Source organism: Gracilinanus agilis, chromosome 2 (assembly GCF_016433145.1).
Source record: "Gracilinanus agilis isolate LMUSP501 chromosome 2, AgileGrace, whole genome shotgun sequence".
Lineage (NCBI taxonomy): Eukaryota > Metazoa > Chordata > Mammalia > Didelphimorphia > Didelphidae > Gracilinanus > Gracilinanus agilis.
In genome coordinates, this window is record NC_058131.1 from 636,511,560 (window position 1) to 636,536,265 (window position 24,706).

Here is a 24,706-nt window from a genome sequence, read left to right on the forward strand (position 1 = left end):
TTTAGCCATAGTCCACCTTTATAATCTCATTTCTCTTTTTTCTAGGCCAACCCCAATAACTAGTCAAGCATCCTTGGATTTCAAGGATTCTTAAACTATAGTTTGTGAACTTTAAAAAAATGACAGCTATATTTTAGTATAATTGGTTTCCTTTATAATCCTACTTTATTTTATACATTTAAAAGCATCATTTCTGTGAAGGGATCCAAAGTCAGTCAGCCCCTATTTTAGAATATAGCCACATCTCTTACCATGCAAAGGTTAGGAAGAGAAGTCTTCATAGCTTTCTCTGAGCCACCAGGAACATTTTAGACTTTGTGTTTATGTATCACAATCAGTTCTTTCCCAAGGATGGAACATTCAAGCCTTTATTCAGTTTTAACCCTTGGCCACCATAACATTTATGGGATCAAAGAACTTAGAGTTGGGAGGGACTTTCAGAGGTCACCTTGTCCCACCCCTATATCTGATCAAGATTCCCCTCTGTAAGATGCTGGTCAATCAAATATTGGTCTAAGAACCCCAGTCTTTAAGAAGAGCCCATGGGTCTATCCTTATGGCGGATCTGCTAGTTCCTTCCTTCTTATTGTTTGGAAACTACTAGAAGAGCCTTACAAAGATTGTCACTCATCACTTGTATAATGTGGCACAATGTCATAGACTGCAAAAAAAGAAAAAAAAAAGAGGAACGTATACATATGGGAGGAAGAGGCTACACTTCAGGGATAGGATTGCTTAATTTCAGAGGGCTCCTAGAACATTGGTCTGTTTGGTAGAGTCATCCTTATAGGAAATCTGTAGGCTCAATGAAAAGGCAATATATTTTTTAGGCTCCCAGCTCATTTCTGCATTCCCAGGTCTCTACAGAGCCTCTGATCTAACCATAGCCAGCAAGTTTTCACCTTCTTCTAGTTAACTTCATTTTCACTGCTTTGCATTAGCAACACTTGGCACCAGCTGGCTGGTCCTGTAAGTCTGCAGAATAGTTTCAAGTTCTTTTTGTTGATGTGGCTAGCATCCATACTTGGTTCCAAAAGAGCCTTTGTTGTTCAGTTGTTTCAGTCCTCTTCAACTCTTTAGGGTTTTCTTTCTTTTTTTTCTCATAGAAATAGCACCTGAACTTGGCCTTCAGTGATAGTTAGAATATCCACAGAAGGGAATATGGTTGAAGGATTAAAACATGAAGGAGAAAGCAAATAGCATTAGTTTTAGGCCATATGTTTGCATCATGTGTAAGAAGCTACAAATGGATATGACCTAAATGTAAATGAAAGAAGAGCTAGCTTTCCTTTCACAACTAATGATGAGAGATGATCAGAGAAGAAAAAAATGGACAAGTTTGAGTAGATTAGTTTGATTTGATTTCTTTTGGTGGATAACAAAAGTATCAAAGAGGCAGAAAATATCAATGAAAAAATTTAAAATATACTTACAAGAGGAGAAGTTCAAAAAGGGATACAATTGGAGCAGTTCCTACTATTGTGTTATATTTAATATATACTTAAAATCATGTAACAAAAGTTCAATCATCTCTTCTGTTCTTTTTATATTGAAATGTTCCATGTTAAGGTTCACATTATAAAATTACTTAAAAAAAACCAAGTAGTCTGATTTATGTGAAGAAAGAAAATACTGGGAAAAGGTGGGAACAAAATTGTAGAGGGCTTTCAAGTTTATTTGGAAGGCAAGCCATTAAGCATTTTCCAATAGGAGTCTTGTGATGCTACATTAAAATGCTATCCAATCTTGGAAATTTTAGCCAAAATGTGTTTGGTTGTATTCAATATATAAGTTTGGTAGTATTCAATATTCAATAAGAGGTCTATTTTTCTTTTTGAAAAAAAAGGAACCTACGCCTGAATGTTAATCATATGGGTAGCATGGTTTTAAATTCAGAATTTGATCACTGATTTTCAGATGAGTAGCAACTTACTTTTAGAAAATACAGAGTTGTCCTGTCTTATAAAACTGAACAAATAAATATTCTCAATGGACCTGTAGCTTAATATTTTTAAGAAAAGCAGCAAAATCAAGTCAGCACTATACTATGACAGAACCTAGTTGAAAATCTAGTTAATGTTTCCTTCAGGCATTAAATAGACACATGCCAGGACATTGCTATTCACATCTCTTTAGAAAAGATGCTCTATGATTGACCAGTTAAATTTTACTTTCTTTTACTTTATACCTTAAAAATCTATCTTAAATTTATTTCTTTACTATCTGTATTTTTTTCTCCAAAGAGTTCAAGGTATTTAATTTTTTTATTCTAAGATTTTCATATACAAAAAGTAAAAGACCAGAAGTGAGAAAGAAGCATTTAAGAGGTCGATGCTGTTAATTTTTATGCATGTGGGAATCATCAAACAAATTCTAAGAAAATAAAAATGCTATAACCATTCCTTTTTTAAAAAGAGTAAGAACTTGGCATGATTCATTCCTTACATGTTTTATGCTATAATAAATTAATGATAAAGAAAAAGAAATCATGTTAAATTTAATCCAATTGTTTGCTAGTTCCTTCTCTTGCTTGTTTTATTGATGAGAAAACTGAGATTAAACAGGATTAAGTGACTTGCCCAGGGTCACACAACTAGTAAGTGTCTGAGGCCATATTTGAACTCTGGGTTTCCTTATTCCAGACCCAGTGCTTTATCCACTGTACCACCTAACTGCCCCTCACCCCTCACCCCGAGAGGCCAGCTAATGGAAATTTTAAGTATAGAATAACACTAGGCATATGTATCATTCCGCATACTCTTTCAGGGCAGTCATGCTATTTCATCTGCAGTCTACAGCAATGCACTGTAGGAAAAATTATGTTATTTTGATGGAAAAGATAATGAGGGATGTTGTCAGAATCCCTTGACAATGGCATAGGTATGTCTCAGAAAATAGGTAGGAGAGACTGGGGTGGACTTGTCAAGGAGTTAGAGAGTTAGTGTTCCCTTACATTTGATGTATTCTTTGCCCAGTATCCTAAGTGGCTTTTAGAAGAACCTATTACATTTTTTTCCAGGGGCACCCACAACCTCCAAATATAGGAGGAAAGACTTTTAGGTATCCAGGCTTTCCTGATCTGCTTTGATTTTTGCTTTTCCTGCTTTCAAAATGTAGGACTCAACCAACCGTGGTTTAGTGAACCTGCCTAAATGACAGGCCAGAAGCTTGGATTCTCCCTGTTTTTATCTGCTGGGAAAGGCAACCTAAAGAAGAGAACAGTGTTACCTTTCTTTGTTACAGCTATTAGAAGCAACTTTTGCCTTACTTCCCCACAAATCAAGTCCTGATTATGGTAATAGTTTCAGACTGGGCATGTGAAGTGTTCAAGATTATTTCATTTGATCAGTCAGATTTCTAACTGCCAACATCCCCAGCCACCTTTCATAACTAAAATCCAGGTTGATTTTCCTTCATTGATTGAGTATATAATTTCCTGTTTTGATTAGGTAAAGAGAAAAGTAGAAAGAATATGCTGGGAAGAAAATCTGTGGGCTGAATGTTATTTTACAAATGATCCAGTGTGTGTGTGTGAGAGAGAGAGGGAGAGAGATAGGGAGAGAGAGAGAGAGGGAGAGAGAAAGAGAAACTGTTTGAGTAATTCTGATACTTTTCTATTATCCTCAGAAGTTAAAAAATGATCTGTAATATTTAGGATGTCACTTTATGATTTCCAAAACATTAACATGTATGAAAGAGAGAGACAGAGACAAAGAGAGAGACAGAGACAGAGACAAAGAGAGAGACAGAGACAGAGCTTGATCCTTTATGTATATAGTGAGAAAGCTTTGGTTTGATTACTTCCAATTTTTAAAATTAAAAGATATACATAGTATATTAAAACATTATCTCTTGTTACTAATGTCTTGGCATAAGACTGATTTCTTGTCTATAACTAGCATTTGCTTATTTACATTGGAACTCATCAGAAAGATGGGGTTATGCAAACTGAGGTGGTGATATCTTTATTCTGATTTCTTCACCCTCTTGGCAGAGCAGTGGTATTTTATTTAGTTTGAGGTCTTGGGTTTTTTTTTTTTTTTTTTGTCCACACAAGGTCCCTCTTAGGATACTGTCTTGTATGGAAATCATTAAGGAAACCTAAATCAATGATCTGTGAGATACTTTGCTTACTTTATTTAGATGTGTGGAATTTCCCTCCCCCCATTGTTTTTAGACCCTTTTCCTTTATCCCCATTAAACTGTGAATGAATATGATTTGTGAAAAATGGAAGGAAAATTAAATTGCATAAAACTTCCTGTCTTAAAGAATTTCTCTGGCCAAATGTATGCCAAATGTTGGGGAGACCGTCTAAGTTACTGTATATCCTTGTGGGTCCTCTTCTTTGCACATATTTAGTTGTGTGAGACATAGCCTACATAGTTGGCCTTTTCCCCTGTTATGATGATAGCCACAATATTAATTCTGCTGACTTGACTTCCTTTGTTTCTAAAACCTGACTTATGTTTTCTGTTCCCTTCAACTACTTGATGCAGTGGGTCATGCATCTCATAAAGGGCAACAGACTTGGCTATTTGAGTAATTCTGGTACTTTTCTATTATCCTCAGAAGTTAAAAAATGATCTATAATATTTAGGATGTCACTTTATGATTTCCAAAACATTGACATGTACAATATTTCATTTGATACTTGCAACCACCTGTGAGTTAGGGAGGATGTGTATCATTATATTCATTTTACAGACGAGGAAACTGAGAATACGAAGGTTTTGACTCCATACTAGATCTTCTAAAGTCCAACATTCTCTTTCTACTGTATACTCACTGGCTGAGGAAGAAGTTACTGTTTCTTTTTATTTAAGGGATTGGATAGAAGTACTTAATTTTATTCCTTTTGTAAGGAAACAATCCCAGGTAGGATAGGGGTCAGGAATGACCACCCCAAACATTAGCCCAGTTCTACCTGAGATTTCTGAATTTGATTCTCTGAGACCACATTCTAGAACTATTGGGGTGACAAGTACCCAAACCTTACTGCTGCCACCAGCAATTACATGCGCTTGTTTCCTTTCACCTGATAGCAGTGGTGGAAATTGCATTCCAAGTCTCTGAAGAGGTTTTATGTAGATAAAGGAGAATAAATCCTAGAGCAGAAGCATAGGATTCAAGTCCAATTGGATACTCTCTACCTGCATTGTCCTGGAAAAGTCATTGGATCTGGTTGGACTAGGTCAAGAGTTCTTTAATCTCTTTTGCATCATGGATCCCTTCCTCGTGCTTTGTTTGGCTGGTGAAGTAAGCCCATGGACTTTTTCTAAGAATAATACTTTTAAAGGCAAAAAATCAAATACATAGGATTACAAAGGAAATCAATTACATGTTTTTTTTACTAGTTATAGTGAAATAAATACAACATGAACCAATTATAATGAAATAAATATATATTTTCCCTCACCTATAAGTCCACAGACCTTTACTGTATCAGTAAACTATAGGTTAAGAATTCTTAGGCAAGATGGCCTTTGAGAGTTCTAATAGTCCAGACCTTTTATCTGAGGATCCTATGAGGTACCTAAGATTGTTTATTTATGTAGGTGGTGTGAAATGCAAAGAGGAATCCAAAGATATCTTGTGAATACTTTTTAGGAATTTGCAGTCTGAGAGATGGCTCTGCTGTACGCAGTTCTGGAGAGAATGTACAGACATTGGAACCAAACCAAATCTCAGTACAGGCACAGTCAAAGTGACTTTATGCTTCCAGAGCAGGAGCCAAATTTTTGCATGTAATTGTACTCTCTGCCCATATTGACATTTCATTCTTTGGGGAAAAAAAATTCCCCCTGGGTAAAACATGTGTCTAGACATTTGCTGAAAAAGAAATGCTAATTTCCCAAAGAGCAGTTTGGCTAGTTTATGTATCATTGCATTGCCTTAAGCAGACAGGCCTGAGGTGAGGATTAAGACTGGAAAAGATTCTGGCTTTTATCCAGTAGAGATAGATCCCAACACTATTGCTGCAGTCCAGCACATGCTACTTAACCATGGCCAACTTGGCCCCATAGTGGGTTATTACCTGGTGTAATAGCCAACCAGACGTGCCGGTATCATCATCTTCCCTCCTTCTAAAATGTCTTCATCCCTGTAATTGCTTTGAGGAAAGAGGAGGAGGATTCTCAAATTTCCTTCACTTAATTTTACTCCTTTGGAAATGGACTAAATGGTTTTCATGCAAAATGAACTGTCCCTGAATTCTATGCTTAAATTTAAAATTGTGTGAAAATTTTATTTTTATGTATTATATTAATTCATGTATCTGGGTCCTGGATAGAGAGGTTCCAATGAGTCTGTTGATTTTTATGTTTCCTTTGTTCTTAGCAACTCCAAGGAATATTTCTCTGTTTCCACGTTGATAAAACTGATTAGTAGATTAAGGCTCTTCCTGATAGGTATGTGACTTCCCTTCTCACCCTCCTTGCCCCATCTTCTATGGGTGTGGGGAGGGGTTGAGAGTCTTAATAGACAACCTCCTTAGTAACTATTCACAAGTCAAGAGATGTACTGGGATGTCCAAGAGAGCAACTGAATAATGAATTTCCAAACTGTATTTCTAGATATGTGTGAAAGAACTTCCTGGTCTTTGATCATGGAGAAGATCACTGATCTATTAATTTATTGGTTAAATGCTCACCTAATTAATAAATTGATATTCTTACCAGAAAATCAGCCTCTTGAATATTTTTAATTGTAAAAATAGTCTTTCCAAAATTGTATACATGGAGATATCAATTTTTAAGTTTTTATTCAGTTTGACAATAACTGAGCATATGCTTTTTGCCCAACATTACATGAGTTGTGGCAACATGAGCCAATTGTTAAATTTTCTACTTAAAAATAAATACTTCAGAAATACTATAAATCAGCACCTGATTTATAGTTTTGTTGATTATCTAGACTTAAAAAACTGATGGAGAAAATGTTAATACAGATTAAACTTAAAAGTATATTAGGTGGGACAGCTGGGTAGCTCAGTGGATTGAGAGCCAGGCCTAGAGACGGGAGGTCCTAGGTTCAAATCCGGCCTCAGACACTTCCCAGCTGTGTGACCCTGGGCAAGTCACTTGACCCCCATTGCCTACCCTTACCACTCTTCCACCTATGAGTCAATGCACAGAAGTTAAGGGTTTAAAATAAAAAAATATATATCTTTAAAAAAAAGTATATTAGGCATACTTTAAAAAAGCTGATTGTATAATATTTACCAGCACACTGGTAAATTACTGGGCTATAATACTCTAACGGATCTTTCAGATCATTAATATAGGGACTCTTTTTAATTATGTAGAAAAAACTCATCCATTTGTTATCTGTTGCCCTTACTAGGTGACCACACCATCTTCTCCCTCCCCTATCTGTATATTTCTTTTTGTTGTAATCTTATATATTATTTTTCTTGCAAAATTCTTCATTTGCAATGTATTGCATTTTAGGTAATGTTCAATGTATAGTGTATTATATCCTATAATCTTGCCTATTGTGTAACTCTCAATTGTTCTTTGTGAATCGAAATGATAGTACATACAATGATAATAACAAAATCACAGAATCCCAGAATTTGGGAGATGGAAGGAGTCTTATTGGCCGTCTAGTCTAACACACACATATAATGGGTGGCACAGTAGATAGAAGGCTGGACTCAGTCAGGAAGACTCAAGTTCAGATCTTACTTTGGACATCTGTGACCTTGGACAAATCATTTAACCTCTGTTTGCCTCAGTTTCCTCAAATGGAGGATAAAATAAAATGATGATAATGATATATATGATATATATAACAGTATAAATAAATATAGCCTGTATCTACTATCTAATATATAATGATATATTGATAATGATTCCAGAATGGTTGTGAATATAAAATGTGATAATATTTGTAAAGTACTTAGCATAATGCCTGGCACATAGTAAGCACTATTTAAATTATAGCTATTATTATTAACTACTATACCATATCCAGTAAGTATTTGCCCAACCTCTGCTTTAAGGAGAGTGAACCTATTTACTTATAAGGGAACCACTCTTGGATAAATCCAACTGTTAGAAAATTTTTTCCTGATAGCAAAAACCTAAATTGTTCTCTGCAGTGTTCACCTGTTATTCTTGGTTTTGCCCTTTAGGGCCAAATAAAACAGTTCTTTTTGTTGTCCTTTGCATGAGAATCCTTTAATTACTTGGACAGCTATCATATCCTTTCTTTATCTTCTCTGCTCCAGGTTAAACCTCCTAGTTGGTTCAACTGGTCTTCAAATGATATGAATTCAAGACCCTTCACCAACCTGACTCCTCTCTCATGTACACTTTCCAGCTTATCAATGCCTTTAAAAAACCAAACCAAACCGCGGCACCCAGATCTGAACGTACTATTCCAGAAAAGGCAGAAATTTCTTCTTTATAGTTTTAGCTCTTTGCACTTAAAAGAGATGGGCCTAGGGGCAGCTAGTTAACATGGTGGATAGAGTGCAATGCCTGGAGTTGGGAGGACTTGGGTTCAAATCTGGTCTCAGATACTTCTTAACTGTGTAACCCTGGGCAAGTTACTTACCCTCATTTGCCTTCAGAGAGAGATGAATCTGACCATCTATCCTAGAGGGAAAAAAAGGATGAAAATCATATTAAGCATTATAAGATTTGTTGGATCTCTTTGCTGGATCTTAGATCAAATAAGTCCCTGTTTATATGTATACTAAGAGATATCGATGCATAGATATATGTATACATAATAGATAGATAGTATACATGTCTGAGAGCCCTTCTAGCCTTAATTTTAGGACCGAAGCCTTACAAATAGCTAATCTCACAATTGAATAAATAGAAGATTCAAGCTGGATTAAATTAAGGAATTTACATACTGTGTTCAGTTTTCCCAAGGTATTCCCATCTTTTTTTCATACCATTATTTTTGAAGTGGTACCATGTAGCTGTAAATCATGGAACATGATCTTGGAAAAGCCACAATTGCAAGGGGCGAAAAGGCAATGGAATGACTTGGGTAGAGGCAAATAATTCCATGTTGTTTTGCCAGAATGTGGTTGGCCTTCAAGAAGCATTGTAAAAGATATTCTCCAGGACATATAGGAATACAAGAGGGAGGTGATGTGGAAAAGGGAAGGATAAGTACTGCCCTACTATCTTCAATATATGTAGAGAACCTCTGACACATTGGATAGTTATTAAATTGGATAGCTATTCAGTACTTGGCTAGAATATTCTTTTTTTTCTTGATGTGAATACCTCCTTCACTAGTTCAGACTTCCATTCATCCATGCCTTTTACCCTTTGAAGATCTTACTCTTGTACCTTCTCTACAGAAGGAATATAGCTATTAAACATTTTAAACATATGTTTTCATTAGCGAGGTAGTGTGGTGTGAAGGAAAATATACTCTGCTCTGGAATAAGGAAAGGACTGAAATCAAATTTAACCTTTGACACTACTTGGGTCACGTGGGCAAGTCACTCATATCTCTGAAATTCAATGATCTCACCTGTAAAATGGGGATAATATTCCCTCTACTATCCTTCTCAAACAGCTCTTGGGATGATTGAATGAGATGAAATGTATGCCACAGTCCACAAACTTAAAATGATGGCTATATTTCAACTTTTCTTCTTCTTCTCACTCTTCCCCTCTTATATTTTTATGTCTAAAAAGGGAATAAACTCATTTCACTTGGTCCTAGAGAAGTGAACTAGGAGAAATGGGTAGAAGTTGCAAAAAGGCTGGTTTCCAATACAAGGAAGAAAATTGGCTCATTCCAAGAAGCGGGAAGGCTGAGCACACATCTACAAGTCTTCTGTCTAACAAAGTGTGGCCCTGACTTCTAACCTGCTGTGATTGTTGGAGAAAGTCATTTCTTGGCGGGGGTCACTGGCCCCTGGCCACTATAAATATTCAGTTTTAAGAAATCTCTGGACTCAAATGATCTCCAAGAGCACAGCAGACTATGAAGGGAATGTTGTATGCTCTCACTTCTGGGGAGGATGTAGTACCCAGACAGCAACTTCCCTCTGTTGGAAAGAAATATCTTGTAATATAAGCCTGGGATTTTCAGAGATGAGTCCCAGGCTGACACAGGACTGACTTCTTGGCAGCAGATTCCATTGGTAACGGTTCTTACCCATTTTTCTGTTCTGCCTGAAAAAGGTGGAAAAAATATTAGGTTGATAGTCAAGAGGACCTGGGTTTCAGTTGCCTGCCTCTTACTCACTACACATTTGGCTTCTTACCAGTGCACTTAACCTGTATGTGCTTAACAGAATGACGAAGTTAGCCCAAAGTTCCTCCAGCTCTAATGCTTATGATCCCTTGGGGAAGTTAATACTGCTACTCCAGTCTGAAAACCATTTTTTATTCCTCAAAGTGACATTTTTCCTTCCTGCCCTTCCCTTCCCTGTTATTGCTTCATTATGCCTTTCTTTTGATTAATTGTATCCCCAGTACCTAGCCCAGTACCTGGCATGTCCGTGCTTATTGGATTATTCCTCTCCTGGAGCTACCTCTCTGGGGCTTGGCTTTCTTGTCCAGCTTTTGCATCCCTGAAAAGGCTAGAAACCAGTCCTTTTTTGGGTCTGATGAGCACAGAACAGACATTTGCTGAGTGCCAGTTGGCTTCAGGGTCTGGGACAAACATCTTTGGCCAGGCAGCTGTGCGATTCAATTCACCGAACAAAGAGTGAAATCACTCAGGAGACTTACTTGGCTCGGGACTGGGGTTGAGGATGAAGTAGTCCTCAGGTGTTCTTGTACTCTCATCGTAAGGCTGTAGTTTATTATCTTCCAAGAGGGAGAATTGATACTCACTGCTCTCTTAAGATAAATAGTAAGCCCAGATGAGGGGGGAATGGTTTTATTTTATTATATTTCACACCTAAATTGCAGATCATGGATATGGCTTGCCTTTATAGAGCCATTTCACCAAGGCCCAGGTCCCTTGGAGGGTCAGTCATCCTTGACTGGGAAATAGCAAAATCATACATTATTTGGCTATCTTATACAACTCTCTCCGTCATGGGTTTTCTGTCTGGGTGTTGTCAGTGAAAGGAGAGGACTAGAGCATTCAACTACTATTTTTTTCTTTTTTTAGTTCTGATCTATAAATGAGTTGTGACCTGAACTGAGGTGTAGGGTAGATAGTGTTTGGGGCATCCTTTCCCTCTCCATCGTACAATTATTTTATTTAAGAGGAGGAGAAAGTAAACGAGCTTAATCTTGGCCATGAGCTTTAATATCTTAAGCACAGCTGAATCCAAGCAACAGCACAGGGTCATATTATTAATAAGGGTGTTTTCTATCCCTTGGCATCTTTGCCAGACAGACACCTGAGACAGTGAGCCTTTGTTCATGTTCTCATCACCTGCCCTGATCACTGACGGATGATGGATAAATGGTTAGTGGGAAGGGGATGTATGGGGGAAACTTAACAAGCTCTAAATCTGCCTTTCCCCTCAGGGGTTGAGTCTGATGATTATGTGTCTGATGCTTAATCACTAAGCCCTCCTCCTCACTTTTCCTTGACAAATATGTGAAATCCATTGTCTTTTCGCCTTGTCTCCTAATCTCTCCCCTGGCCCTGAAACAACTATAGCAAGTGTGTATTAATCATTTCAAGATGCTATCAGAAACAGAAATGCACTATGGCCCAAAGACATTTTCCTTGGCAGGCAGAACACAAATATTCATGTGTTTTATAATAGCTTATGATTTATTGGGTACAGTTTGTGGAAAAGGAAGTCTTATTTCTCTAGGATTGTGTACCTCTCCTGGAAAACAAAGGGGATATGGTTACCATTTGTGACTGCCGGAAATGCTTAGTATATGCCCAGTGGTCTGCCATCTACTTTGTCGAGGGTGATATCTGAGCGTGTGGTCCTTGTGTAATGCCTCTTGCTTTTAGAGGAAAGGCATATGCTATTTTTTAAAAAGAAAAATGATTGTTTACAGGGAAAGCTGCCAGTCCTTCTTCTTGGTCGATCCTCAGAACTGAGGCCTGGAGAGTTTGTGGTTGCAATTGGAAGTCCATTTTCACTTCAAAATACAGTAACTACTGGGATTGTTAGTACCACCCAACGAGGAGGGAAAGAACTAGGGCTGCGGAATTCAGACATGGACTACATTCAGACAGATGCCATCATCAATGTAAGTCTTGGTTCTTGTTTCCCTGACTTTGGATAAGCCAATGGGGCCTGGGTTAGTTATGAAGACATTGATTTGGTAAGGATGAGGAGTTCAGAGTGCCTTCTTTTCGATCTGAGTTCTTGGGTTCAAATTTCAACTCACTGGCTTATTTACTCTAGTTCAGGGTGTAATAATCAAGTAAAATTATTAAATGTAATATTAATTAAAATTATTGTGGTCACCATTTATAAAATTAAATTTCAAGTCAGGAGTCTGTTAGTAGCTCTTAACAACTAAGTTTTTAATAAAATAGAGATATAAAAAAAAGGGAAATTTAGGAAAGAGAAAATATCACCTATCTAAAATAATACCCTGAGCCAAATCAGGAAGCCCAAACCCAAAGCCACCAAACAGCTTAAGCCTGCAAAAAATCCTCAAGCACACGGCAGGCTCCAGAGCTCCCACTCAAGACTGTTCCATCACCTCACCAACCCAGAGAGAGAGAGAGAAAGAGAGAGAGAGAGAGAGACAGACAGACAGAGAGACCTCTCCTCATGTACCACACCTTTTTATTTCTGTCCTCCTCTTCATGCAAAATATGCATGTAAAATGGGATTCAGGGTAGGACAAACTTAGGGAGAAGTTTCTATCTACACAAGGGAGTCTAGTTTTGTGTGTGTGTGTGTGTGTGTGTGTGTGTGTGTGTGTGTGTGTGTGTGTGATGGATCCCTTTGTTAGTTTGGTGAAGCTTGTGGACCCCAACTCAGAATAATATTTTTCATGAATAAAATAGGATTACAAAGGTAAACATTTATATTGAAATATAGTCATCAAAATACTTAAAAAAAATGTAAAGACCTCAAGTTAAGAACCTGTGCTCAGGTTCCTCATCTATAAAATGAAGATATTAAGCTAATTTTCTTCTAAAGTTCTTCCCAATTCAAAGTTTATCAGATGCAAGCAATCCTTTTAGAAAATGGTTGTTTATCAGCATATATATTTTCTAACTTCTGAAGCAGAGTTTCCCAGGACATTCACCATAATCCATCAGTGAATTGAAAGGTTCTTCATTTAAAAGTGACCCTGTTATTTACTAACAGTGAGCAGATTTCCTCTTATGTAGTCTTCTTGGTCTTTGAAGGCAAGGGTTTACATTTATACAACATTTAAAATTGTTTAAAGCACATTTCTCATGACCTGCTTTTTGAGGTGGATTGCCCAAGGAAATGATTTACAAAGGAACTGAGGCTTGAAGGAATTAAGGAGCTTGTCTAGGATCATACTGCTAATTAGTGTTGGAACTGAGATTCAGCAACATAATGTCTGAAATTTATGAACTGCTTTAAAGTTTTTAGAGGACTTAATGCTATCCTATTTGAATATTCTCATGATTTCCCCATGAGACTTAGCTAGAGGTAGTATAGTGGAGTGGAGAAAGAGCTAATCTTGGAGTTAGTAAGTTAGTAAAGGGTCAGGGTCCAATATTGACATATATTGGCTTCATATCCTAGGTTAAGTCAAGTAATTTTCACACCCTCCAGGCAACTTTCCAAGACTTTAAGTTGTAGATAAGGAATGTTGACTACCAAGAGCTCCTCTATGTCAATGAAATCTCCTCTAGTCCTGCCCACCCCCTAGCAAAAACAAAAATAACAACCAAAAAAACCCCTTGACATAACCCTGTGAAGGAGGTACTAAAAGTATTATTTTCCGTATTTCTTAGGTGAGAAAACAAATGCTCAGAGAATTTAGGAAATTTTATTATGGTTCAATATCTAGAAAGTGTCCAGAGGCTGAGTTTGAATTAAAGTTCATTTACTTCCAAGACCCATACTCTTTCCCTAATATCATGCTGACTCACAAACCCAGAGATCAAAAGAACAAAATAAAAATCATCAATTAAACACCAGATTTGAAATCCTGAAAATCAAAGAAGAAATTAACAAAATCAAAAGTAAGACCATTGACCTAATGAATAAGACAAGGATCTGGTTTTATTTAAAAAAAAAAAAGATAGACCATTGTTTAATTTGATTTAAAAAAAGAGAAAGAAGAAAACTATATTATCATTAGCAAAAATGAGAAGGGCAATTTCACAACCAATGAGGAAAAATTTAAAGCAATTATTAGGAGTTACTTTGCCCAATTATATGCCAATAAATCTGAAAGTCTAAGTGAAATAGATGAATATTTAAAGAAATAAAAAGTTGACTAAAATAACTAGCAAAAAGAACAAATTAAAACCCAGATATATTGCCTCATTTTAAGTCTGTTGTACTTTCTAGGAAGCATTTAGCCCTTTAATACTTCTTTTGAGCTCCTTCCAAAAACTGGTAATGCTGTTTTTTGCAGCATTCTAGAGAGAAGCCAAAGTAGCCCCCACTTTTACCAATGACTAGCAAGTTCTAAACCTCTTATGGCAGGGGAGGGGGACATAATTTTGGCAGTTTCTCTATTTTTCCTACAAAACGTGATCACTCCTTTCCCAGTACACTCAGCATGAAGTTTTGGCTCAAGCTATTAGACTTGTCTTAAGTTGTTAGAATGAGGCCAGGGATTTTCCTGTACTTCTTTTTTTCCCAAGCAGTCTTTAAGAAATCATACTTTCCTCCTTCAAATGTCTCATCATAGATCTGGTTTTCTGAAAGCCATTTTTTCACATTGGACCAATTTCTAAGAAACACAATGAATTCTTAGGCACTTTTTACTTCTAACCAGGAAGCTCTATTCCCAAGCTTTTCTGACATCAGGTTTGCTGAAGCATGAAGTAATGGAAATAAAATGGAGCCAGGTTAACTCCATGCTCCCCTGGCAGGGCAAAGGTAAAACAAACAAGTGTTCTTGGGATTTTAAATAAACTAACATCTTATTTCCTCCTAGAAATGGGATGGGGGAATATATTTGTTATGTCAAATAGTCATGTCTTGAACTTTGTTAGTTTTCAAAAATGCCCTGAACCTTTCCATTTAACTTTCAGCAAGAAATTAGATGACTGACAAGGTCCAAGTTTCAGGAAAGAACCATAAGTCAACCTTAAGCCAACTCAGTAATGAATCTGTGTTTTGTATACTGAAAACCACCAGGCTCCAGATGTATGAGATGGATAAGTGCATTAACAGAAACAATCCTAATCCTTTAATTTTTCTTTAATTTCAGTATGGAAACTCGGGAGGCCCTTTAGTAAATTTGGTAAGTCTTTTTTAATACTAATTTTATAACATTTATTAAGCATTTGAGATAAATATTCTTTTTTCTCCCAGAAATGGTAATCGTCAAAGAAGTTCGTTTAATTCCAACGAGTAGTTCTGTGAATTTCCTAGATTCTGACTGCTTATCATTATGAACTTATGTAGGCAGCTAAGTGATGCAGTTGGGAAGACCCAAGTTCAAATCCAGCCTTGAATATTTATTAGCTGTGTGACCCTGGACAATTCAGTCTATCTATGTTGCCCTCCATTTGGGGATAACACTAGCACCCACCTCATAGAAGCAAGTTGTGAGGATAATGTTTGTAAAGTGCTTTGCAAAATTTAAAGCACTTTATAAATTCTTGTTATCATTATTAACTTCTTTGGATAAACCATTATTAATTCATTTGATAAAACAATTATTAACTATCTATGTTATGTAGAACATTATGTGAGGTAATAGAGAATTTAGATAATTCATGGTCTTTTGTCTCATGGAACTTAAAATTTAAAAGAGAGATATGATAAAATGCAATAAATATAACATATTACATGATAACATATATCAGATTATATTTTATTTATGTGACATTATGTAAGAGGCAGCATGGGGTATTGGATAGAGAGCCTGCCTAAAATTCTGGAAAATTTGAGTTTAAGTTTTACTTGTGATATATGGGCTATACAACTTTGGTCAAGTCACTTGTGCTTCAATTTCCTCATTTGTAAAATTAGGATAATAATAACCCTTACCTGTAGGTTGTTGTGAGGACCAAATGAAATACGATTTATGAAGCCCTTTGCACATTTCCTGGAATATAGCAGGTGCTTAATAAATATTTGTTTTCTTTCTTTTGAGTTCTTTCTCTAATAGTAATGATTGATTTGGTATTTATTATCCATACTCTTGTGATTAGTGACCCAAAAGATGAGAAGCTGAGGTTAGAACTAAAGTTCATGGAATAGAAACAAAATATTTCAGAATTGGAGGGATTTCCCTGATCTATGCCAGAGATATTAAGTACACAGCCCATAGACTGAAGACCATAGGCTCGCCAAAATTCTTCTGAGTTAACCTATCCAGATTAAAATTGGGAAATATTTAACAAATAAAAATACAGTAGAACACCGATAATGTTAATATGTGGTTTTCTAAATCAATTTGTGGCCCTCAGGAACTCTTACGTATGGTTCAGTGGCTCCTGCTTCTATTTGAGTTTAATACCACTGATCTCGACCAACTCATACCTGCCAAAGAATTCTCTCTACTATGTACCTGATAAGAAGTCCTTGATTCATTGTTGTGAGACTTCTGGATAGGAATATGTTCATTCCTTTCTTGAATAGTTTCTCTGAGATCTTTGTCAATTAATTCCTTCATTGTTGTGGGTCAGTTATTTTTCAGTCTGTCTAACTTTTTGTGATCCTTTTGGAGTTTTTCTGGCAAAGATACTGGAGTGGTTTGCCATTTCCTTCTCTAGCTCATTTGACAGATGAAGAAGCCAAGGCAAATAGAGTGAAGTCAAGACAACAAGCATTTATCAAATACGTAACCTACTTTGTGTCATGCTCTCTGCTAAGTTCTAGGGATTCAAAGAAAGGCAAAAACCAAACAAACCAGACTTTGATCTCAATGAGATCATGGTCTAATGTAAGGAAGTTTCTCTATAAAATCTAGATCCAGCCAGTTTATCTCTGCCACCTTTAGCCATTGCTGCTGTATCTTGCCATCGTTTCTGCCAATAGAACAAACCAATTCCCCTTTCCATGTATTTGGAGTTTCATATGCTTACAGATATGTCTCTTCTTCCTCCTCAATTTTTCTTTCAATTGATTCTCATTCTTTTGAGTTCTTTCTCTAATAGTAGTGATTGATTTGGTATTTATTATCCATACATTAAGGCCCTTCACCAATCCTGATAGCTCTTTTCTGGACAATCCAGGAGATGGATACAAACTTAGGATTTGCCTTCTTAACTAGTCCACAAGGAGTAAAGCCATAACCTTGACCTCACCCATAAGTTAATTGGCCTCAGATAAGCTAGGTGGCACAGTGCTTAGAGCTACAGGTGTGGAATCAGGAAGACTCATCTTCCGAAGTTCAGATCTGGCTACACACTTGCTAGCTGTGTAACCCTGGGCAAGCACTTACCCTATTTGCCTCAGTTTCCTCATCTTTAAAATGAGATGGAGAAGGAAATGACAAACCACGCTAGTGTCTTTGCAAAGAAAACCCTATATAGATTAATAAAGAGTAGGATTCAACTAAAAAATGCCTGCACAACAATAAAATAATTACATAAGGACCTAGAGAAATTTCAAATGACCATAGGTCTTCATGACAAAAGGCTTATAGAATATTAAATCTGGAGTGGATTTTAGAGATCATGTAGTCCAGTTCTCTCTTTTTACTTCTAAGGTAACTGAGGTCCAGAGAGGTCGTATTTCTAATCTGAAGTCCCAGTACAATAATGGAGCCAGGACTAGCTAGAACCCATTTCCGAAAAACTAGTTCAATAGTCTTTCTACTACTTTAAGGGCCTGCAGGTCTTTTATGGAATTTCCATTTAAAAAAGAAAAGTGCTTGCCAAATTTATGTGGTTTCTGAAGTTGGCAGTTTGTCTTTGTAATCCTGTGTTTGATAAACATTAAACAGTAGAATTAAGACTTATGTTTAATGGCATAGCTCATGCTCCTCCATTGGGGGATAAAAAGAAGAAAATCTTGTCACAAATATGCATGATCTAGGCAAAATAAATTTCCCCTGCTCCATAAGAAGGTGGGTAGCACACTTCATCATCATCCTCTGGAATCATGATTAGTCATCACTGGTGATCATCATGGCTGGTCAAAGTTTATAATGTCTTCATAATGTTGTTATTGTATCAGTTGTACTCCTGGTTCTGCAAATACAAAAATCAAAGTTCCTGACCTCAAAGAACTTAACATTCTTTCAGTGAGATAACATGTATACATATAAACATATAAAAATAAGGACGTGTTTTTTATTGGTGGAAGAGACTAGCAGTTGTGAGAAGTGAGTGAATCAGTAAAGGTACAATGTAGGTAGTATCTCTTGAACTGAACTTTATAGAAAATTAGGAATTCTATCTGGTGGAAGCAAGATGAGATTGGATTCCAGGCAATGAGTTCACTGAGCAAAGGTGAAGGAAGTTAGAATGTGAATGCAGATCAGCAAGATGGCCAGTTTTACTAAATTTTAGAATACATTGAATGGAGTCATGTATAATAATAATCCTGGAAGGATAAGAGGGAACTGGGTTGTGAAAAGATTTGTATTTGCTCTTGGTAGCAATAGGGAGCCACTGGAGTTTATTGAGAAAGGAAGTGGCACAATCAGATCTATACTTTAGGAATATCACTTTTTTCAATCATGTAGAGAGGATAGATTGAAACATGGAAAGATTTGAGGTAGCAAGACAAATTTAGGAGACTATTATAATTTGGTCAAGATGTGATAAGAACCCAAACCAAGGTGGTGACTATGTGAGGGCAATCTGGCGGATGGATACAAGAGATGTTATAACTGCTTTGCAGGAAAATGGAGGGTAAAAGCTAAAGGTTATGAAACAGGATAACTAGGATGTTGGTGATACTTTCTCCCCAAATAGAAATGTTTTAGCTCCTTCCTATTTTTCTAGTCTTCTTACACCTTACTCTTAAACACATACTCCAATACAATGACAGTGGCCTCTTGGCTGTTCCACCAAGATAATCTGTCTCTTGGCTTTGGGCACTTTTTCTGGCTAGAGTATTCCAGGAACTCCCCTTTGACTTCTGATCTCCCTGGCTTCCTTTAGGTTTGAGCTAAAATCCCATCTTGTACAGGAAGTCTTCCCTAACCCTTTCTCTTTTAAAATTATTTCCTGTTTATCATATATGTTGCTTGCTTTGTGTATATTTGTTTGCATATTGTCTTTGTGTATATTGCTAGATATTTGTTATTGTATATTTGCTGTTGTATATTTGTTTGCATATTGTCTATGTGCATATTGCTTTATGTATATTTGTTTGCATATTGTCTTAGATTGTAAGCTCCTTCAGGGCAAGGATTGTCTTTTGCCTCTTTTTGTATGCCCAGTGCTTAGCCTAGTGCCTGGCACATAGTAGGCACTTAATAAATCTTTATCAAATGAATGAATAAAAAGGTATTGAGTTCAGGAGTTCCTTTTGGAGTTGTTGAGTTTGAAATGCCCAAGGTTCATCTAGTTTGAAATGTCCAAAAGGAGTGATGTGGGACTAGACTTCAAAAAAGAGAAGAAGATAACATTTAGTATATTGGAGTTATAATTCAGTAGCTGAATTACTTCCTTCTGCTGAATTTCTGCCACCAGGAACTGACTAATACATTTTTTGAGGTTACTAGCAAAAATTTTTCATTTTTTATTTTTTTAAACAAAATTTTACATTCAGTAAACTGCTTATTTTTCTATTTCAGGATGGTGAAGTGATTGGAATTAATACCTTGAAAGTGACTGCTGGGATCTCCTTTGCAATCCCATCTGATAAAATTAAAAAGTTCTTAACTGAGTCCCACGACAGACAGGCTAAAGGTATGGTATCACCAAGACATTCATGGAGAGCCACTGTGGAGCCTGTGGTCAGAATCCACGCCTCCCTTGCATGAATCAACTGTTGTAAACATCATGGTACCTTTCACATAAACCCAAACTCTTAATAAGCTCTCCAGAACCCTCTGAACTTAACTTCAAACAGACAATATGGTGCCAGAGCACGCATTTGTTCTCCATGAACAACTAACCAGGAATGTTTTATATTTTACCTTTTGCTTTCATAGGAAAAGCTGTCACCAAGAAGAAATACATTGGAATTCGAATGATGTCACTTACATCTAGGTGAATAAACAGGCTTTTCTTTTACTTTATTTTTCAAATAACACTTGAGAGCGAACCTCAAAGTTCACTGTGGTGTCCCTGAATGCCAGTGAAACTTTGTCTGAATTTTTCTAAATGTTTAAGACTAATGATGATATATTAGATAATGATAATTCACATTTTCGTAACACTTCGAGCTTTTAACCAAGTACTTTCTTCACAATAAGCCTGTATGTTAGCATTAACCTCATTTTACACACAAGGAAACTGAGGTACCAGGAGATTGTATGACAGGTCTATAGTCTTATAACCAGTGATATTATCACCAAGTGCTCATGTCTAATACTCCAAAGTCATCTCTTTAAAATGGGGTCTTTTCCCATAATGATGGTCCATAAGTATTTCAATGGGAATTTTCGCAAAGCTGCTCTTAAAATTTTCAGGGCTTCATGGCATCAGATTAAAATGAGGAAACCTTAGCTGTGAGGTGAGGGACCAGAAGTACTTATCCGGGTATTCAAACTGGATCTCTTCTTTTGTAACTTATTCTTTCAACCAAAAGAATTTTGTCACATTCTTTGAAAGACCAGATCTAGATGGTTTGGTTTTTCTTCATTCTTGTTTTTCTCTTGTTAATTACCATTGAAACATACATTGCTAAGAAACCCCGAATGCAATACTTTGCCTTCCAGATACTAAATTTTGCCAAGTATGTGGGAGTTTACTCGTAGGAATGCTGAGTCAAGCACATTATTATGTGATTGAAATGACTAGTGATCCTCCCCTTCCCCCATCTCCACCTCTGCCTTAAGCAGTTTCATTTTAATTTTTATGTGTCATAACAAGTTCATAAAAATCTTTATGGAGAAAGCTGATGTACTACCATGAGGGATGTTTGACCTATTATTGCTTGACAGTTAAAAAAGATTGACGAAAACTATGTTAGTTATTTTAAGGGCTCAGCTATAAATGGCAGCACATCTCATACCATTTCCTGGAGGTTTAATGATTTTCCAAGGACTAAACATGGTGGTGTTTTTTGGAGGGAGGGTGGCACACTGGTGGAGGGAGAGGTTACATTTTGAAATATTAACAGTAAAGTAGTTTGCACCTCAGATCAAAACTCTAGTGATTGTAGAATCCAATCTACCAAAGCATTTAAAAAAAAAAAGACTCAATAAATAGTCCTACCTAGCACCCTGGTCTAGGCAGCTTAGTGGGCATATTTTATCCTGACAATAAGGTAAGGAATCCTCATAATAATAATCCACAGCTATAATCTGTTTTAAGATGTATAAAGTGGACTGAATTAAAATCTTCACAATTAGACTAATATAAAAATGATGTGTTTTCTTCCTCCACAGTAAAGCTAAAGAGCTGAAGGATCGCCATCGAGACTTTCCTGATGTCCTTTCTGGAGCTTATATCATAGAAGTAATTCCAGACACCCCAGCTGAAGCGTAAGTTAGAATTTTTCCCCTCCATATCTTTCCCTCCCTATGATTGACTCATTAATATAGTTCCTTACAAATAGAGAGTTAACACAAATGGTTGTTGTTTCACTTGTGACTAAAATGTGAGATTTGGGGTCTGTTCCTACCATGGGACTTGGATTAGGATAAAGTTCAAACTTGAGCTGCCTGAGGCAGAGAAGAGAAAGGAGGCCCCCTGTTCTCTAAAGGAATGACTTAACTTTCCTAACAGATGTGTATGAATCTATTATGAGTATTGGATGGATCTATGATTTCATCAGCATGGGGAGTCCCCCATCTTAGAATTCCTTCCACCAAAGCAGCTTGAAATTCCATTTATTACTTATAAGATTAAACCCTAGAGAACTGGCTGAAGACCAGAGTCACTATGTGAGTTGTCTAGGATCATGTGGTTAGCGAATGTTCACATGGGACTTTTGTGCTTTTACTTATTGGTAAAGCTTTCTGAGCTTGTATTAGTCTCATCAGTCGCAGCTGGGCACCTTGTCCACTGACCCTGGCATGGCTGTGTCATTTTGGGTCTCTGAGTATGAAGGACATCAGCCAAGTGTCAGAGATGGGATTTGAACTTAGGCCTTCCTCTATCCACTATCCAGACCACCTATATCCTCCGATATATGCCTTATCTATAATGAATATACAAGATTAGATCCTTTGAGAATCTGCAATAAAGTTGGAGAGGGAAAAGAAGCTCATTTTTAAGGTTCATGTGAAAAGAAATGGATCATTTGCAAATCAACATAAATCATGTCACTAAGAAAAGTGCATCAATATTACCTGTACAGATGAAGAAAGGAATGGAAAAAGTTACTCTTTTAGGTTAAAGTTAGGGAATGACAAACATGGAGTGTTATGAAAGCAAAAGGTGCTCTACTATAGGGGAAAGACTATTAGTTTTGTAACCAGAAAACCGAGGTGCAAACCTCACCTTCCCTATTAAGTACCATTGTGACATTGAGCAAGATGGGGCATCAGTTTCTATAACTAAAAAGGGGGGCTTAAATAAGATAATACCCAATGCCCCATTTAGCCCTGAAATCTAAGATCTCATTTGTTTTTAGTCTTTTAACTATGTCTGACTCCTCTGACCCAGTTTGGGGTTTGCTTAGCAAAGATACTGGAATGGTTTACCATTTCCTTCTTCAGCTCATTTTACAGATGAGGAAACTGAGGCAAACATTGTTAAATGTCTAGCCCAGGGTCACATACAGCTAGTAAGTGGCTGAGGCCAGATTTGAACTCAGGAAGACACCTCGAGGTCCAGCACTCTCTCCACTGAGTCACCTAGCCGCCCCAAGACCTCATATCACTGAGCAAACTGTGTAACCCCTCAATGGCTTAGTTTACTCATCTATAAAATAAGGACAATAATTACTTGTAGTACCAACCACATAGGGTTAAAATTAAGTGATTTTTTTCCCCTAGAGAAACAGTTTTCTTAGCAGGGTTGGAGGTGGTTTTCCAGTTACTTTGTTCTATTAGAAATTTCTTGGCCAAAGTAAATTCATCATGCTTATACCAAGCCTTGTTAATTACTTCTTTTGTATGAAACCAATTATTTAGCATTAGCCAGAAGAGTTCCAACAGGCATTTCAACAATGGCAGTGATAGATGGTTTTTGTAATTATTTTCTTTGGAGATTTTTAGAGTTAATTCCTACTATGAAGTATTAGGGATGCAGCCTTACAACACTTCCTCCTTCCCCCTCAAACTTCTCTCCTCCAATACTAAATATTATCCCAGTGGGTTCTCGTCTGCTTTTCAGACCTACTGAGAACTTGATTTTCTACCTGGCAGGTTCCCATCCCAGAAGAGGGGGTAGAAAGAGTACTAGACCTTGGTGAGTTGGAGTTTCAACTCAGACGCTTGGTAGCATTTTTACATAGGGCAAACCTCTTCAGGTATCAGCTTCCTCATCTCCAATAGGAGAATGCTGGATTAGCTAATCTCTAGGATCCTTCCTTTTCTAAATCCTGTGATTTCCCATCCCATCCCACAGTACCCCCAGTGGTCCATGTAGAGAGTTCAAACTGAAGCGGTGTAATGAACAATATACTCATCTTTCTCCTTTTTGTGTTGCAGTGGAGGCCTCAAAGAAAATGATGTGATAATTAGCATAAATGGAAAATCTGTTGTCTCTGCCAGTGATGTCAGTGATGTCATTAAAAAGGAAAACACCCTGAACATGGTGGTCCGCAGAGGCAATGAAGACATTATGATTACAGTGATTCCTGAAGAGATCGATCCTTAGGTAGAAACACGAGCTGGATTCCGTGTTTTCTCTCAAGGCATTCCCAATCGACTGCTTATAATGACTCTGTGCTGGTACAGGAAATATTATTAGACTTTTGACCAACATTTTGCTTGTTCAGCAGAACAGCACTGGCCAACAAAATAACTTTTAATAGGTTTAAGGCAAAACAAATGTAATGCTACAGATACTCAGACAGTAATTATTTCCTTCTGTATCTTATGTACACAGCGTTTTCTCTTCTGCCAACTTCGTCTGTTCCCGCTTAGAGGGGGTCAGCATTTGTTTCTCTCTTTTCTGCTGAGTCTTCAGCTTAGCCCGCCTAATTAAATTGACCAAATAGCCAGTTAAAAGGGTGCCAAGCGGATTCCATAATGGCACTTGGAGAGTTGTTTGGAAACACCATTGCAATGAGATCAACTGTTGGAGATCGCGAGTGGGTGAATGCTGACTGAAGAACAGAATCTAGGCAGCTTCCTTTCAGAAGCCATGCCCCATTGGGAGGACTATGGCCTTTGAGTTAGAGCTATTAAAATACTTGTACATATTTTCTTCCCTGTGTCATTTATTTATCAACAGATGGATACATTCTTTCTGAGATGGTTGTTTTTGATGGTCATTTCATGAAACTACATCTGCACATATGGGGCTGAGTTCTTATGGTCACAAAGCAACTATTTTCAACTATCCTCTGTCAGAGAAAGAGATTGCACTATCTGACCATTGAGGTTCTTTCCAATTCTTATCAATCAATGCACATTTATTAGGCACCTACTGTGTGCTAGG

At 37.0% G+C, this 24,706-nt stretch overlaps 1 protein-coding gene across 2 annotated transcripts in view; it reads left to right on the forward strand.

Moving 5' to 3' along the window:
- Nucleotides 1-24,467, forward strand: part of HTRA1 (HtrA serine peptidase 1) — a 76,744-nt gene extending 52,277 nt beyond the window's left edge. Inside the window, exons 4-9 of one of the 2 annotated variants that reach the window (XM_044665653.1) lie at nucleotides 11,959-12,153; nucleotides 15,289-15,321; nucleotides 19,780-19,894; nucleotides 20,140-20,197; nucleotides 21,541-21,636; nucleotides 23,752-24,467. In XM_044665653.1, the coding sequence (XP_044521588.1) occupies nucleotides 11,959-12,153; nucleotides 15,289-15,321; nucleotides 19,780-19,894; nucleotides 20,140-20,197; nucleotides 21,541-21,636; nucleotides 23,752-23,920 (666 nt within the window). In that variant the 3' untranslated portion in view covers nucleotides 23,921-24,467. Of the gene's footprint in view, nucleotides 1-11,958; nucleotides 12,154-15,288; nucleotides 15,322-19,779; nucleotides 19,924-20,139; nucleotides 20,198-21,540; nucleotides 21,637-23,751 lie in introns of both variants that reach the window. The other variant, XM_044665654.1, reaches the window with a different exon arrangement.
- The last annotated feature ends 239 nt before the right edge of the window (nucleotides 24,468-24,706 follow it).